Source organism: Magnolia sinica, chromosome 8 (genome assembly GCF_029962835.1).
Source record: "Magnolia sinica isolate HGM2019 chromosome 8, MsV1, whole genome shotgun sequence".
Classification (NCBI taxonomy): domain Eukaryota; kingdom Viridiplantae; phylum Streptophyta; class Magnoliopsida; order Magnoliales; family Magnoliaceae; genus Magnolia; species Magnolia sinica.
Genome location: NC_080580.1, coordinates 77,147,696 through 77,164,893, shown reverse-complemented (window position 1 = coordinate 77,164,893; position 17,198 = coordinate 77,147,696). Strand labels below are relative to the sequence as shown.

The following is a 17,198-nucleotide window of genomic DNA, read 5'->3' as shown; positions in this document are numbered from 1 at the left end:
TTTGAGGACCTTAACTACTAGCATGCATCGTGGTACTGCTTACCCATCTAGCTCATTTTTTTCTGTCGTTGAGAACCTTCGCCTGGTGCCAATCCATGAGCGGCGTCTTCAACTTGGACTCATGTAAGGGATTCGCTGGCAAAGACTGGATCTTGTCTCCACAAGCCACTTACTATTTGCCTTAAAATCATCTAGGCTGATAGGATCATAGAATCCAGGCTTTTTTCTCTTAGCCAGGAATCTTTACTGCAACTTACGATTATACCGAACGAAGACCAGGTCGTTGAGTTTCTTTTGTTCGAGGCGATTTCTTTTTTTTCGTATGAATCTGTATAACGTTTAAAATGTGTATTAGCAATTTAACATTGAAATTTGAAACCGGAATTGAATTATAAAACTTCCAAGTTGTAAAACTTACCAACTCGATGTACTCTAGTTGCAGTCGCAACTGCCCAAAGAACACGTAAGCCGAAGAATTCTCATGGCCAGCTTCTGTAGTGCCGGGTCCCTCCTAGTCGGGTCAACTCCATACATAGATAGACACTTTCTCACTTAGACTCCTTACATTGTAAGTTGTAAGACTTCTTAGAATTGCATACTTGACAATTTCACACTTCATGCCTAATAACAATCTCTCTTGACCAAATCCCTGCACTCTTCAGGTAGAAGTCTAGCTCCTAAGAAATTCTATCATGTTCATCTTTGTTTGGAACCAATCTTTCTAAAGCATTAAGAAATCCGACCATATGAAATGCAACTACCACAATTCGATCAACAGACTCAAAGAATATGGCTGGATTAAGGATGTAAGTAGCCGAATACAAAGGAGGACATTTGGCTGCCTCATCTAACATCGATAATATTTAGGATGGGTTGATAATCAAGTTCTTTATAGTTGAAGTGTTCCATTTTTAAATTTTTTATTTCTAGCCCTCTCCATCACATCGTAGATGTAGCCCATTTGTGGCTTTTCATCACCGTCTACTAGTCGCAATACACTCACTAAGGGTTCCGATGATTTTAAAGCCTTTACCGCTTGAGCCTAAAATTGAGCGGAAAGAATGGTTTGTTGGACTAACTTTCCTTTGGCCTTCTTTGACCATGATTCATTATTCTAATTGGTTGTCACTACAAATGGCCTAAGTTCAACTTTCTTTGAATTTAATTTTTGTAGTGTTAAGAAAGTTGATGCGAATTGGGTCACGGCTTGGTGAAGCAACTTGCACCTAAGGTGCTTCTCATTGGTGGAGACGAAGGGGATACTTGTACATAAAAACCATGATTCTCCTAGCCCTAGCAATTACTTTAAGATATAACCCACCTATATCTTCTAACATTAAATCGATACAATGTGTTGAGCATGGTGTCCAAAATAAGCATCACCTCTTCTCCATAAGTTAGCGATCGATAGCTGCATAATTAGTTATGTTGTCCGTGATAACTCGAATAACATATTCCTTTCCTACCTCTTCAACTATACTATTTAACAGTTTAAATAAATAATCAATCATCTGGGAACCAAGATGTACTGTTGCGGTAGCGTTGGGCGTAACGGTGCCCACCGTTACAGTTACAGGCCGTATTGGCCGTTACAGTCCATAACGGCTGATACACCCCTGTAACGGTCATTTTATTTTATTTTTTGTTGTAAAAAAAAAAAATCGGAAAATGTCCATTAAATTCAAGAAATTCTAATATTCCAAATATGCATTCATTTGTAATTTTAAACATCTTTAAGGTGGTGTAACGGTCCACTCTTTGGTGAGAAAGCTATATTGGACTGTCTGATGAATTTATGAACCTGACAGGCTGGAATTGACTACAAAACTAATATATTTAATTTTCTAACTATCTAATACTAGGGCTGAAAGTTGGGCGGGTTGAACCCGACCGACCCGTGACTGACTCGACATTGGGTTGGGCTTGGGCAAGATGTATCGAGTTCGATCTCAGGCTTGGGCTATACAAACACTAACCCGATAAATCTTGGGTCGGGCTCGGGTTGCCCGACCCAACCCGAACCCGATCAATATATAAGTAACTTATAAATTATAATTGAGTGTGGATCGTATGTGTTGAAGACATAGGAAATTCCGGTGTTGTCGGGTCTCATTGGTCCACATCATTTCCGATGACTCAAGCTAACAAGAAATGTTGGATTTCTCTCTACCAAATAGATTGTGTGTTACACAACACGACTTTTAAATGAGTAGTCCTATATTTTAGCTTGTTTGTTTAGAATAAATGAAGTTCTTTACGATAAATAACTATATATATAATTAATAAAATCATAAATATAAAAAATAAGATGTGTATTAAAATATAATAAACTAATGCAATCATTAAAATATTAGCATGTATCCACCTGACCAACTCGACCAACCCGACTGAACCCGCTTGGGTTGGGCTTGGGTTGAGAATTCCCAACCTGAGGTTGGGTTGGGTTAGGGTTGAGGTACAAGAACGTTGGGTTGGGCTAGGGTTGAGCACCAACCTGACCCAACCCAACCCAACCCACCCGACTTTCAGCCCTATCTAATACCAATGATAGATATATTAGAATGAATTTAATATCAAAATATCTCACATGTGTAGGTGTTTGCTATTATTTTTCATAATTTACTTTACATTACAATATTACATACCCGAGGACTTGCATAAATTACAATATTTGCTTTATTCTATTTAAAGTCTTGAACATGTTAGAGACTTCTCCTCTCTTGTGATTCCTGTCCCGTTATCTTAAAAATATAAAAATAAAATAAAATTAGTAGTGTCCAATTTACTTCCCTGCAACTTGATTAAAGATTACTTGATTGGTTATTAGGGGAGTTATTTTAAGCATAAGTTCGGCAGTGTCATGAATGTGTGGATAATGGGTATAGAGATATTTACCTTAAATGTAAATAATGTTTTTAAAAAATATACTTAATAAAACTCCCACACCAAAATGAAAATATGTTTTGTGGTGGTTGCTCGACCTCCATGTCCTCGTCATCATCAAGCTGCAGTTGTGGAGTAGGTGTTGCATATCCATAATATCTTGTGCCAGAGGGAAAGATCAGGTCAACGAAACCAAAGGATGACTGATCCTAACTAGGCGACGACTTCGACCTTGAGTAAGGATATTCACTAGTGCCCGTCGAATAGCCGTATTGGTCCCCGTATTCGGGCGGTTAAGAATCTTGAGATTAAGAATGTGTCTGTGATGAATAACTTGGATTTGGATCTAGATATTTGTAATCATATGGAACATGTGGATCAGGATGACTACTCCAACATGAATGTGACAGAATAAGCTCTGTATAATCTCATTGGCCGTAAGAATATCTATAATGCTCGAGACCATAAGCTTGCTGATGTTCTGGATCTCCCGGTGCACCACTGGAGCCAACGTCCTCCCATTGTTTGTATCATGACTCAATAGGCTCATAAGTCCGACCTCGCGTACCCTGTCAATGGTCATTGGCCTTGTGATCTGTAGATGGTTGTATGTTGGTGTGCCGAGCAACACTATAAGTAGGACTAACATTAAGTGCGTCATCACCACAATTACCATGATCATTTGTCTTGGTTTCGCTGCTACTGCTACTCGTACTCTTCCACTGAGCCGGACTTCGCATGAAATTTGCCCATCTTTCTGGGTCCAGCATAGCTACACGACTCTCTTGCTGCATCGTGCGTATTAGAAGCGAGTCGCCCTCATCATAAATATTATCCAAGTTTATTGGACAATAGTCGTCACTGGCGGTTGTTGTAATGCTCTTATGATATCACCGCATTCTTAGCCTCATGTTGTAGTGCATGAAGACAAGTGTATCCAATGTCCTAGTCTGCAATCTATTCCTATTATTCGAATGAATAAGTGTAAAATAACTCTAATTCCTTTTGCAGTTAAATGAAGATGTTGTCTTGCTCAAAACTTTTACTGCAATTTTTTGGAGAACCTTTGCACTCTCTCTGAAATTCATCCACCATTCGGTAACTTACAACCTAGATACCGCATGTTATGCAAAAGCATCTCCAAAGCTACCCCGACAATTTCTAAATGTATATAATTTATTCAACTCTCTTATTTGCATATTTAAGTCAGGCTCTAATATATTTATCACATTCTTTAGCCTGACATTGACCTCATCATTTGCAACAAATGATTGGGCATATCTGTATCTAGGATTTAGATAGTAACCTATTGCATGAAGTTCGTGATGGAGCTATCTTGTCCATCTCCTGTCAATCATCCTCTAGTAGATATCCGAGTTTGAAGTATCACGTTTAATTGCTAGCGTTGCCTTATCCATGGCATTGTAGATGAAGCTCATGGTAGGTGATTCATCAATTTCAACAAGACAGAGTACCCTCATTAGTGGCTTCATTACCTTTAGGATCTTGTGGACCTTCTTCCAATATTTGTTGTCCCTTATGGTCTTCACAATTTCAACCGGTGTTCTTTATGTCTTCTTTTCATGTTTTGTGTTGAGCCAATCTCAGGAAGTGAACATCTCACTCAACTCTCCACTATGCTGGTACAAACTCTCTAGGGGTATAAAGTTAGTTGCAAATCTATTCGTCGCAGGCCGAAGCACGTCGTCCCCCCTTAAACCTCGTTATTGCAACTACTTGATTATGGTTGTAAATAAATGCCGTTACTTCTCTTGCCCTTTTGATAATTTGCTTAACACTCTTCTTCTTCCCATATAATATCAATATAGTGGGCAACACATGGTGACCGAAGTATATTTGGTCTCTTTATCATCAACTTTTGTCCCGTAACCTTATATGTTGCTTCGTTATCTGTCACAATTTGCAACACATACGCCTCTCCAATCTCACCCAACATTTTATCCATTAGGAAAAAACTATAATTATCATTTTTTGTTTCATTTGATGCATCAATTGACTTATGGTATGTCGTTCTCAAGTGGTAGTACACTGTAAAGTTGATCATGCTGCATCTGGTTGGGCCAGTTCAACCATTGCACGTGATCATGCATCCTTTGGCCTGCCATACGGGTTTAAAGGTTGCCTTTGTCATTGGGCAATGCATGCGCTTGATGACTAATAAATGCCTCTACCCCATCCTTCCACCTGTCAATGTCCTTCCACTCCTCCCTATTACATTTAGATTGTGAGAGAAGAGAGGTTGCGTCTCCTTCAACCACCTTACCCGAGCCGTACCGTTTTTGCATCATATTTTGCCACGTACAATCTGGTGGATTGCCGAAGCATGGGGATCGATCACCATCACCACCCCTTCCGCTGCTCTTTGATGGTTCTGGTTGGCTGGTTGGGCTGAAACTCTACTTGCTCCATCTCCCTCTCCATGAGCATTGTGAGACACTACACCGACCACAATTGTCAATTGTCACTGATTCTTTGACTGGCATCGAACGATTTCTTTGGATATGCAGGTGAACTACCCTGAAATTAACAAAATGCTGCATTAAAGGGTCTATCATCATCCCCTCTCCAACACAAGCACCCACCTACATGAAGACATCTTTCACCCATAGCCCTAGAGGGAGACCCCTAAAAGCAAACCAACTCCCTTCAAAGCCAAGGATCAACCATTGATCCCACCCCTGCAAACCCTTGACTACTCCATCCCTGAAAAAGTTCCCCAAGAGCACCACTCGATCTGCCTCCATTTTTGGCCTCATGGAAATAAGAATTTTCGAGCAGTTTAAGCCTTTAAGGGCTTTAATACACGATTCACTGCCTTAACTCTACATTTTGCTTCAAGCTACCGACTCACTTTTTCATTGCAAGCCCTTCCCCTACTTTTGCCACCAAACACCAATAGAAGGACATGGACATGGCCGTCGTCTTGATCATCTCAAGGTTAACAGAGGTCGCTGGCTTACTTGGAACCAATTATGCCAAACCCATATGGCTTTTGGCCTGTCACTAACTGTGCTTCCTACTGAGCGTTGTTAGTTACCTTCCCTCCCTATTGTAATTTGATCTCCATCTCCCACCCCTTTGCCTAGTCATTTTGACTCCACGACTGATCCCACCTCCCTTCCACACAATCTCTCTCTCTCTCTCTCTCTCTCTCTCTCTCTCTCTCTCTCGCTCGCTCGCTTTTTAACACCCACACATACCACACCACACCACATGGGCACTCGATCCCTAGATCTTAGTGTTGAAACAGAAGTTGTCTACCATTGAGCCATGGAGCCGGACCCCCCTTCCCACACAATCTCCTCTTCTTCTCGACTTACCTAGAATACAATCACGATAAGATCCTTTATCCCCATAGTTACTTCCACCGATTGACTCCCCCTTTATACAATACAAGTATGAAAAAATATATATTCAAAATCCATAAAAGAAGCAAAAATACATCTATGCCCACTGCCCTTTACATCTGTGCTTCAGATCTACATAGAGATATGAAGTGGTTCAAAGTTATTGTCTCCATCTTCACTAGGGCGTCCATAGTACTGCTCTCCACATATCGGCAATATTGCGCTCATGTCATAGTAGAATAATACCAATCAAGGTACTCGTTCAGGTATCTTTGGTACTCATCTTCTTTGAACTGGATGAGAATGATCATCCGTGGGTATTTCATAATCGTGACCGTTTGTGGCTAATGCAGATCTGGAGTTGAATTTGGACAGGGTATTTATGTGACTCTTGCATATACTTGCCTATAACATATCCTTGCCCGTATTTGTAGGCATACTCCTACCCATGTCCTTAGTTGGATGATTGCAACTATGTTCAGTAGCTACTAAAGTCACTCATTCCATAGCTGTGAGCATAACCATATCCGTATGGTCCATATCCTTACTGTGTGATGCAATGGAAAAATCACTCTACCAATCCAATGGCATCGTACCAATTGTTTTAATGTCATCTTATCAAAATATTTAACTAATTCCCAAGGGAAAAGAAGAAGAAACGCTCCATTCGCTATTGAAAATATTCATCAACTACTTTCTTGCATATGGCCTTCGGGGTCTCAAGGGTAACTAGTTGGATGATAAGTCATGTACAAGTAGCACATAAGCGTCAAGTGTGTACAGTACCCAACCCATGCAAAAGGTTGGCCCCACCGTGAAGAATGCCTAATGCAATCTGCCATGTGGCTCACCCCATAGAAGACCATATATAGCTGCCCATCAGATGCAAAGTACACGTGGCCCACCTAAACAGTAGATCATGTTGATTTTGCACCAGGCAATTGTCATGGTTGGGCCAACCTTTTGGAGATTGGAAGTCATAGGCACATAACATGTGGGCAATTATCTGCTAGTTGGGCCTTGGGCCCATTCAAATTGTCAGATACAAATCAGTTTCATCCATGTCATATAATATTATCTGTGTCATATCTGTTTCAGTCTGAAAAAGAGTCACCATGCTGATATGGGGGTGAGTTGTGCTGGTGCTGGTACCCACACGAGTTGCACTATGAAACCATTTCTTAAATCCATGGCATACACAGTAACGCATGCATAATATAGCTAAAATCATGCATGGAATGTAAAAGCTCAACATGAATAGTAGCTGAGGCCATTTTCAAGCATTGCAGCTGCTGCTGGCAAACTACTATTAAATGCTGCAAGTAGTTCATCAGGGGATAGTCTTTTGTAGATGCAACTCGGGAGAAGAGAAACAAATGATGAAGGTGGAGAGGGACATCTGGCTGGAATTTTGCATGGTGACCATGAAGAGTGTACTGGACTGAACAGACTGTCACATCAAAGATATGAACTGCCCATGCATCTAGATGCAAAAATAGGTGCATTGGAAGCTACTGTGGGATGAGAAATCTATGTTCAGCCCGTCTATGGAAAAAAAAAAAAAAACTGTCACTTGCTGTGTACAGTCTATTTGGTTAGAAATCATGCTGGGATTTGAGAAAAAAAAAACTGTCACTTGCTGTTTGCAGTCTATTTGGTTAGAAATCATGCTGGCATTCTTTTTCTTTTTTTCATAAGGACCTATCTAGGCAGTTTGTGGGCCGTAGTGCTCCTGTGTATGAACTAAATGAAGCCTTTCCATGGCTTATTTTGGGAAGAAATTCTTAGTCCAGGGCTCTTTTGTGGAGATCCATCGCATGTTTGATTATTCAAAACACTTGTTTCAGAATGTTCCAGTTTCTTCCAAGAATTTTTTTGTATGTATTGCTGGTGCTTGATCATGTAGGTATTATCTCCAAAAAGAAGCTGTGGGAAGGAAATGGGAAGGAAATGTTCTTTGTTGTGGCTACGAAATTGGTTTGCTGTATCTCCTAACATTTTTATTCTCGTCTGTCCAGCGATTTGCTACTGCTGCAGCGGAACTTAATGGTGTGCTCTATGCTGTTGGTGGATATGACGGGAATGATTACCTCAAGTAAGATACTGTAGCGACCATCTTGAATTGTGCCAGTAGAATTTTAGGTGTGGTTAACGAACTTCATTTTATTTTGGTTGCGAGTTGCATCAGAATTAATCTCTTAAAGCCTGTAGATTTTACTACACCTGCAGCTATTAGGCATATAAAATAGCAAGTTTGGCTGTCATGTGGCGCCCTTCTACACCACATGACTCATTTACGATGTCTCCACATGGCACACATGTGGGGCATTATATCCATGTGTCAGTCGGGCCTCACTTGTTCCAGAAATCAGGCTGCTTCACTCACACGATGCACATTGAATGTGGATCATTTGCGATATTTGTTTTCATGCATGGGCGGCCACCTGATGAGTTGACCGGTGTGATTTTTGGATTCACTCGTATATGGTGTTGCCCGCCTTATGCAAGGTGTGGTTGTCACTGCACATTTTGGCATGTGTGGGGCATGTAGGAGCGTATGGGGGTTTAGTCCATGCATCCAAATGGCTCCCAATTGTAAATTTTCTAAGTTCACTTTTGCTTTTTTGTTTTATGTTGCTATATTGTGGTCATTCTCCATTGTTTCTTTGTATTAAATCGATTTAAGGGTCTTATCTGGATAGAGGGGAGCTTGGGTCTTCCAGTTTAATTACCCAATCAGTTGAGGCAGTATCGTATGCTCCATGTAGAGTTCCATACTATTCTAATAAAAAATATTTTGTTTATTTTTCTTGTTTCTGATGTCTTAGCAGTGAGACCAAGTGTGGAGTGGTAAATTTTCCACAATCGTACAAAACTTTTTAAGTGGTTCATAATTAGGGGTGGCAATGGGCCAGGCCAGGCTAGGCCTGGGCCCACCTGACACTTTAGACCAATGCCCGGCCCGGCCGAGCCCCAGCCTGCCATGGCCCTAGCACAACAGGCCAATCCCAAGCTGGAAAAAATTGGTTGGGACCAGGTCCAACCAGACCCAATCCAGTCAAGCACAAAAATTGAAGTCCCTATTTCTCACTTGAATGTTTCTAATCTATTGGTTGATCAGACGGACCATATCCACAATTTAGAGGAATGAAACAAATGGTCTATACTGTTGTTGTCATGTGCGATTGCATATGCCATTTTTTGTTTTCCAGAAGGATCGCATATGCCATCATGGCATATGCAATGTAGGAGAGCATGCAGTGGCATACTTTTTGTGCGATTAGTATGCGATTGCATATGGGAGTATGTGATGGCATACTTGTAAGTTGTGCTTGTTTTCTTGTAAATTGTATTTGTAAATTAAGTTGTAATTTGTAAGTTTTTCAAGTTATCAAGTTATCATTTATTAATAAAATTTCTACGTTCGAAGTTTTTAGTAATTAATTTTCTCTTAAGCTTTTACTTGTTGATTGTTTTGTTAAATTTTATGTAAATATAATGTAACTACTTAACTAATTAGGTATATAACTTAATTTATAGATGGTCTAATAGTCTTCACCAATCAAACTACAATGAAATAGGTAAAAGAACCCAACTTGTAGTAATTAGGCATAGTTTTTCCTCCTCCTTTTCAATTTGTTTGATTTTTCCCATTTTTTAAAAACATTTTTTAATTTATAAAAATAGAGGCCAGAGCAATATGCAACGGCATATGCGAGCAGCATGTGCTGGTCGCAAACGATCACATATGCGATTTGACAATATTGGGCTATATTGAAAATATTGAAATGGCATATTTGTAGGATATAACATGTAATTTTAAGTTGGGTCAGGTCGGGATAGGCTGAGCCAGGTCAGACTACAGTGACTTTAACCCAAGCCTGACCAAAAAAATTGATCAGGCCATGCATGTAAGGCCCAAGCTAGTAGGTCCATGCCAGTCCAGAGCCGGGTTGGGCTTATTGGCTCGGGCGAGTTTCCTAGTCCTTTACCACCCTTATTCATAATCAAGGAACTCGGTAAGCGGGGTGCATTTGGGACCTTTACAAGCACTGAAGTAAAAACGAGATATGTTGAGGCCCTTCCTGTCATGGTGTACCGTAACGCCTGTTATTGGGTTGTAAAGGTAATGGTGGCAATCGTTACACGTTACGGGGTCGTAATGGCTGTCATAGAAAAAAAAATGCCCATAACAGCCCATTACACCCCCCATAAAGGCCATAACGCCGCTGTAATGGTCCATTATGGGCCGATAGAGGTTTTTCGCTTTTTTTTTTTTTTTTCAAAAAAAAGAAAAGACTGTAATGGTCGTTCCAGCCCGTATCGTAAAGGTAATGGTGGTGGCTGATACAGCCACCATTACCGTTACGGAATACTTTGCTTAATGTACATGTCTATATTGTTATTTGGTTAGGAGCAAGAAAATAAAAGCTGTTCGGTGTGGGTCTGCATTTTGCACTGCCCTAAACACATCCTCAATAAGGCTAGGAAGTCTCACCAAATGTTACCTGGTGACTCACCCAAACGCTGCCTTTATTGATGCAGTTCTCCATATTAATTCAAGACCATTCTGATTCTCGCATCTGCATCATTCTTCTCAACACTGTGTTATTGACATGTATTTGTTTTCTCTCTTTTATTGGGTCAGATCAGCTGAAAGATTTGACCCTCGAGAAGCTTCTTGGGCCAGGCTTCCGAGTATGGAAACTAGAAGGGGGTGCCACTCTTTGGCCATTATAAACGAGAAATTGTAAGTTAAACTCCCTTTTGTCAACACAGCTTTCCTAAGCCCATGTGTTCAATAAAGTTCATGAGCATGCAACATGTGCCAGTATGACACGAAAGTTCCTAGATCCAGTCCATCCATCAGAATGGCACCACTATAATGATGCCCTAGCCCAGGAATCAGATTGGTGCACTGGTTAGGTGGGTCACAGTTTGTAAAACAAATGTACAGCTCTGAAAAACTTGGCTGAAGTTTTCTAACCCACCACCTGTTTCCAATATTGGGGCCCCACGTATACTGGTTTGACCATATTTTATTTTTGGGAACATGCATGTGGTGGGGCCAATGTGATCAAGGATTTAGATCTTGCATGCATTTGTCATGCTGGCACATGTGTGGCATGTACAATAGCTTTACTGACCAAACATGTGCGTATACCAGAGCTCTTGTCAACATGAATATCAGAAGAAACCATAATTTCTACTTGCTCGTGGGGTATCTAAATGCCCAACGGCATTTTGCAACTACATGATTCCACCCACAATTTCTGATGCAGATATGCAGTAGGTGGTTATGATGGAGCCAAAATGGTTTCTAGTACCGAAGTGTTTGAACCTCGTACCAGTTCATGGATGATGGGTGACCCCTTAAACCATCCAAGGGGATATGCTGCTACAGCAGTTCTTGAAGACTCTATATATCTCATTGGAGGGATGAAAGATGGTGCAAGTTGTGTAGATACTGTATGTGACTACTTCCCTTTTTCTTCTCCTGGAATTATATGGTCCAGATGCATCAATACGTGTACCCTCTAGATGTTAATTGTTGACTTGCTGTTAACTAAAAGGCGGGTTTGATGATCCCCAGACCGTTAATTTGTTTGGCCACAGCATTTCTGGGTGATGCTTCAATGGATTGGAAGATCCTAGCCTTTGATCATGGCTCTAAGTTTTTTCTTTTTTATTTTCTTACTGTATTTATGGGGTCAGTGAGCAAATGACTAGGATCTTCAGTCTTGGTAAGACTTTTGGGGCATCCCCAATCAATGATGGGGCTGATCAGATCAATGTTTTGAACTATTGAGCTATGGGCTAGTATGATAGCCTGATGCATTTTTTATTTTTTATTTTATTTTATTTTATTTTAAAAAAAAAAAAAGTCTCCCGAGAATGTTCTTCTTTAACAATCATCAGTTCTTATTTTTATTGTCGTTTTAATATAATGACAGGTTGAGTGTTACAAGGCAGGATCCTGTTGGCGGGCTGCCAATTCAAGAGCCATTGGGAAAAGGTGTTTCTTGTCTGTGATTGTTTTATAGTTGGAGGTGGGTAGTGTATGTTTTGGATTTTTAATTTGTAGATGATATGTTGACTTTGCTGTGTAGGGCAAGAATACTTGGGGAAAAAAGAATGCCATCTCTCTCTCTCTCTCTCTCAAAAGAATTGTGGTGTCTTTGATGAATCAATGTGGTGTTCCTATAGGTGTGTTCATATGGCACTGATGCCACCACAACTTGTGGTGGTAGTGGCTGTTGTGGGGCTCACGTCAACTGTGCATCAGATCCATTCCACCCATTAGATGTGCGGCCAAAATCAGCAATGTAACAGAGTGGGCTACACCACGGAAAAGTTAGGAGGGGATGCCCAACCAATGAAACCTTCCCACTGTACTGTTTGTTGAGCCTACAGTGTTGTGCATATTCCATCTAATTCATTCCTCAGATGCACCCCACCAAGATGAAGGGACACCAAAAACTTGGGCCATTCAAAAACCTAGGTGGGTCATGTCGTCTGAATTTAGAGGTCTCAAGCATGATTTTACATCGTTCCATGTTGTGGCCCACTTAAGTCTTGGGTAGGCCTGACTTTTGGTTTCTACAGTGAGCATGAGGGGGAAATCATAATGGACGTGGTTGATTGGAAGTATGGTTGACATGGGCCCTACAGCTGCCCAGTGGTTATGAATGCACCTTACTGTTCTCCAAATGCGCAAGTAGTACCCATGGATTGGTCATCTGGACTATCTGATGGTCTGCAACGTGGAGTGGAGTAACCCTTTGATCACTGGCCTACTCTAGTAACTGTAAAGAAAGGCCAAAGGTTGGAATCGTCCTCCATCCATTGTGTGGGGCCAGCAATGCTTTGTGCCTCCAAACGACAGATGCAACATGTATGAACCGCTCCCATCAGGTCGATACCCATATCCAAAACATCATATCCACTCCATATACTCGCTTCCAGATGGGAATATTCTAATCTTTGGTCTATTTCCTTGAATCTGAATTGCTGCTTGGTCCGCTAATCCAAGGGTTAGGATCTTCCAGTCTGGACTCTCTGTTAGATCCTAAGTTTTTTTCTAAAGAACTGTTAAGATGCATCCTCTTGCACGTAGTTATAAAGTCTCAACATTTACAAGCTCAGATGGGTAGGATCTTCTGGCTTCCGACGAATTATGATACTTCCCTTCTGGTTCGCTGGAGAGGTTAGCACTCAATGAAAAAAAAAAATGATCCTTGTCTAAGGAGTTTGTTTTGCCTGCATGCATGGGTATTCAACCCATCACCATTAAATATTGGGCACACGCAAAAAGAATTTCAATAAATAAAAGAGGCTAATCCAATTATTTGGTGGGCCACACCTACCCAAAACCTTTGAAATTTATGCGATGCAGTGGGGGAGATCTTGCCGATGACATCTAAACCCCACATTGCTAAAGGCCAAGGGGCGGCTGTGGCATCGAGGGCCGATGCTGGCGTGTGGATCATGCCAGGAAGTTTCTGAAGAAGCGGGCTACTCCCTGAAAATGGCCCGGCCATAGGTTCTAGTGTTGTCGGGGCAAACTTGTCTGCTGGCTTGCTTCGCACGGGCTTTCTTGGAATTAGGAATCTTTCTCAGGGAGCTTCCTCGAGTAGCAGTCTTCCTCGATCAAGTACAATTCCCATTGCTATCTTAGATATCCGGCCTCTTCCACTACATCTTTAGTAGGTCCCAGAAATGATTGAGTGAAAGCTGCTGCTTTTCCTTCCGGGTCCACTACATATAGATCTACTACCAGGGACTATGAAACTTTCAATGAGAGGGCTGCTACTGGGTATCGAACGGAGGGAACTGGATTGGGAACCGGATGACTGTTTACCAAAAACACACTAAGATGAGTAAAAAAGGTTAATTTCATATGACTGTGAATGAGTAATGCATGTTTCAGTGTTTCATATGGTAAGCCCACATGTAAAATGAGTAAAAAAGGTTAATTTCTCAAAGGAAACTGTGCTAGAGGGAACATGGGGAAGGTGCAATGAATTTGCAAACCGTAGGGTAGATACTTCACTAATCCAAACCAGAGTGTAAGCGTCTGTAACTGTCAGAATCCACAGGTGGGGTTTCTACAGTCATCTGAAGGACTGAATGGTCAGGATCTTCCAATCTTGAAGATCTTTGGGACACAAGAAATCTAAACAGATAACTCTCAAAGATGGACCACGTAAACATAGCCTCGATGGGCACATTAGGAAACCATAAACTCTCTTTAATGCATAGACATATCTCAATGTGTAAGTGAGCCACCAGTGACTAGGTCCACCCTTCCGACAATCATCCACAAGTGGACTACCAGTGCAGGGGTTTATAAATTTTTTTTTTAAAAAAAAAAAAAACCCAGGAAACAAACAATCCACATTCCAGTCTGCATCTGCATTCAATCAGCTCGTTAGATGAGAAGGTATGTGAGTCTACAACATGGTTCAAATACTTAAAAACCTGACTCGATGCCCAATCAGGTCAAGGTCAACTCAAAGAGTCCACTGAGTCTTCAATCGACGCGACTTGATATATTAAGGATTTAAAAATAAAAAAATAAAAATTCATATATTAATAATAATAATAATAATAACGATCTGAGTTTGGTTAATATTAAACCTTTCAGACAACACATGAAAACTTCTAAAAGAGTGTAAAGAAATATGTTGCCATGCCTGGTAGCAGGGCTGCTTGACCAAGTCATGCATGCACACCAGCAAGTTTCCACGAGACTCAGCCAGGTTTTGTCTCAAGTCACCAAATTTTACAACTGTGGTCTACAACAGCTCCACATCAAGGCTTGCATTGTAAACAGCTAGATCATATTGACCATCTGGCTGGGTCCAATCATCTGGTATAATCTTCCCTAATCATTGCACGGGTTTTTGTGGGGATCCATTGTGGGCCACATGACTGAACCCATGTAGTGCACAGAAACATTTGATTCCAACAACTGAAAACTGTCAGCACCCAGTCAATTTCCAAATGAAGAAAGAAAGATATAAAACAAATCCTTAACTCTCCTTAAATTTATTACTCCCGCAAATATCTAATTATCAGATAAAATGTCCAGCAAATAAAATATAGCTGCTTACATCCATTTACTCACTGGAAAAATTACATAAGAGTTGAGAAATAGAAGGCTCCTGGTGTAAGAGAACAGTGGTGTGGCCAGAAAGAGGAGCTCACTAAATCCCACGGAATGAAGGCAAGACAGCAACAATCGGATCACCGTAGCCTACTGCCTCTGTAAATCAGACACAAAACAAACAGAGGAAAATTCTATTTATTTTTCTTGTTTAGTGGATTTGTTTAATTAGGTGTAAAATCCGCTTTACTAGTTCCCTCGGCTCAAATCAGTAGCATTTTTGTTCCGGCCAGCTTTTGGTGATCTGGATCAATCGTCCGGTTGGTTGGACCTATCATGGGTAAGTAATGGACCTTGAATTCTCCACCAAACAGTTCTAACTATTTGAATATATGGGATTTTCCTATGGTTTATGGACTCCTTGATCATATTCTGTTCTTAACCATACATTTGCAGCGGACAGCTAGGAGTGTCCAGTGGAAGTTTTTTTTTTGCAGCATCACTTATCCATGATGGATACAATGAAACTAAAAGGTCTAGATGGCAAAAAGGTGGGACCCACCTGCATAGACTGCTAAGCCAAAGCATGATGCCATGATTCAAAACAAGCATGGTAAATTTCACATTTCCCCTTAAAATATCAGTGTGGACTCCAATCAAAATACATACATATACATACAAGCACACATACAAATAAACGTGTGACCATTGTATATTTCATACTTGCTCTTAAAATATATTTATCGGCTAAATATATACATGCATACAAATATATGTCAGTGGGCATGTGCATGTGTGCACAGGCATGCTCATGCACGTGTGCGCGTAAGTATGGACTGCATTGGCCAAAATGTTTGGTTTATAAATAATATTAGAGATTTTTTTATTTTATTTTATTTTATTTTTTATATTGGCAGTCTGATGCATCATATGCATTCACCCAGAATTGTACATGTGGCCTACATGTAACTCACAAACCCTCCAAATTGTTTGCCTCACTTCAGATAGGTCGTAAAAGATTTTTTTTAATTTTTTTTTGGAAGGTCAATTACATAACTTATGTCCTAATAACTGATTGGTGAACACCTAATGATCAGTTAAAATGCAAAATAGTCCAGTCCTATTCCAATAAACAGTTAATCATTGCCCTGCCCAATCAATCATGACAAACTACAGTGGGTCCCACAGTTTTGACCAGTTTAATTTGACTGACATGTATACCGTGTACAATTTACCATATGTGTATGAACTATCATGCTGCCATGTATTATCCAGGGTTTATAGCTTTTGAAGCTTAAATGGTTGTGGAAAGCTTCACACCCATAGCTTGGAATTTCTCAAGAAAACAAATAGATATTATCACAGACATCCATATCTATGTCACATTGCGTTGAATTAGTGCAGATGTGTCGTGCATCATATCAGTGCCCCACTATACATCAACACCAATTTGTATTTAAAACTGGATTTAAGTGATGGAAATAATATTTGAAGTATTACCACCCTCCTTGTATAGAAGCTTTAGGACTTCTCCAGCTACGTCCGACTGCTCAAGAAATCAAAAGCAACATGTATGAGAAGATTGTGATAATGAGTTACTTGGAGCATTTGGAAGAGTAGAAAGAGGACTCACTTTAACTGGAAGCTCATTTCCGAACTGATCCAAATAACCAATGATTTGCCCTTCTTTGATGATGTCCCCCTGTTTTGTTTGAAGGCGCAAGTATCAGATTGCAGAAATCAATAGTTGCAGATATATAGAAAAAAAAAAAAAAACCCTCATTGGGTACAATTTACTCGTACAATGACAGAAAATTCCATGGAAATTTATCTTTGGC

At 40.4% G+C, this 17,198-nt stretch overlaps 2 protein-coding genes across 6 annotated transcripts in view; one reads left to right on the top strand and one right to left on the bottom strand.

Moving 5' to 3' along the window:
- The window catches only part of LOC131253465 (uncharacterized), a 41,447-nt gene extending 29,043 nt beyond the window's left edge, over positions 1–12,404 (top strand). For all 4 annotated transcript variants that reach the window (XM_058254458.1, XM_058254461.1, XM_058254460.1 and 1 more), the window contains 4 exons: positions 8,270–8,346; positions 10,900–11,001; positions 11,534–11,720; positions 12,206–12,404. In XM_058254458.1, the coding sequence (XP_058110441.1) occupies positions 8,270–8,346; positions 10,900–11,001; positions 11,534–11,720; positions 12,206–12,295 (456 nt within the window). In that variant the 3' untranslated portion in view covers positions 12,296–12,404. The remainder of the gene's footprint in view (positions 1–8,269; positions 8,347–10,899; positions 11,002–11,533; positions 11,721–12,205) is intronic.
- A 2,870-nt stretch (positions 12,405–15,274) lies between these two features.
- The window catches only part of LOC131253467 (uncharacterized), a 37,994-nt gene continuing 36,070 nt past the window's right edge, over positions 15,275–17,198 (bottom strand). For both annotated transcript variants that reach the window (XM_058254463.1, XM_058254462.1), the window contains 3 exons: positions 16,994–17,062; positions 16,861–16,906; positions 15,275–15,519 (listed from right to left, as the gene is read on the bottom strand). In XM_058254463.1, the coding sequence (XP_058110446.1) occupies positions 15,461–15,519; positions 16,861–16,906; positions 16,994–17,062 (174 nt within the window). In that variant the 3' untranslated portion in view covers positions 15,275–15,460. The remainder of the gene's footprint in view (positions 15,520–16,860; positions 16,907–16,993; positions 17,063–17,198) is intronic.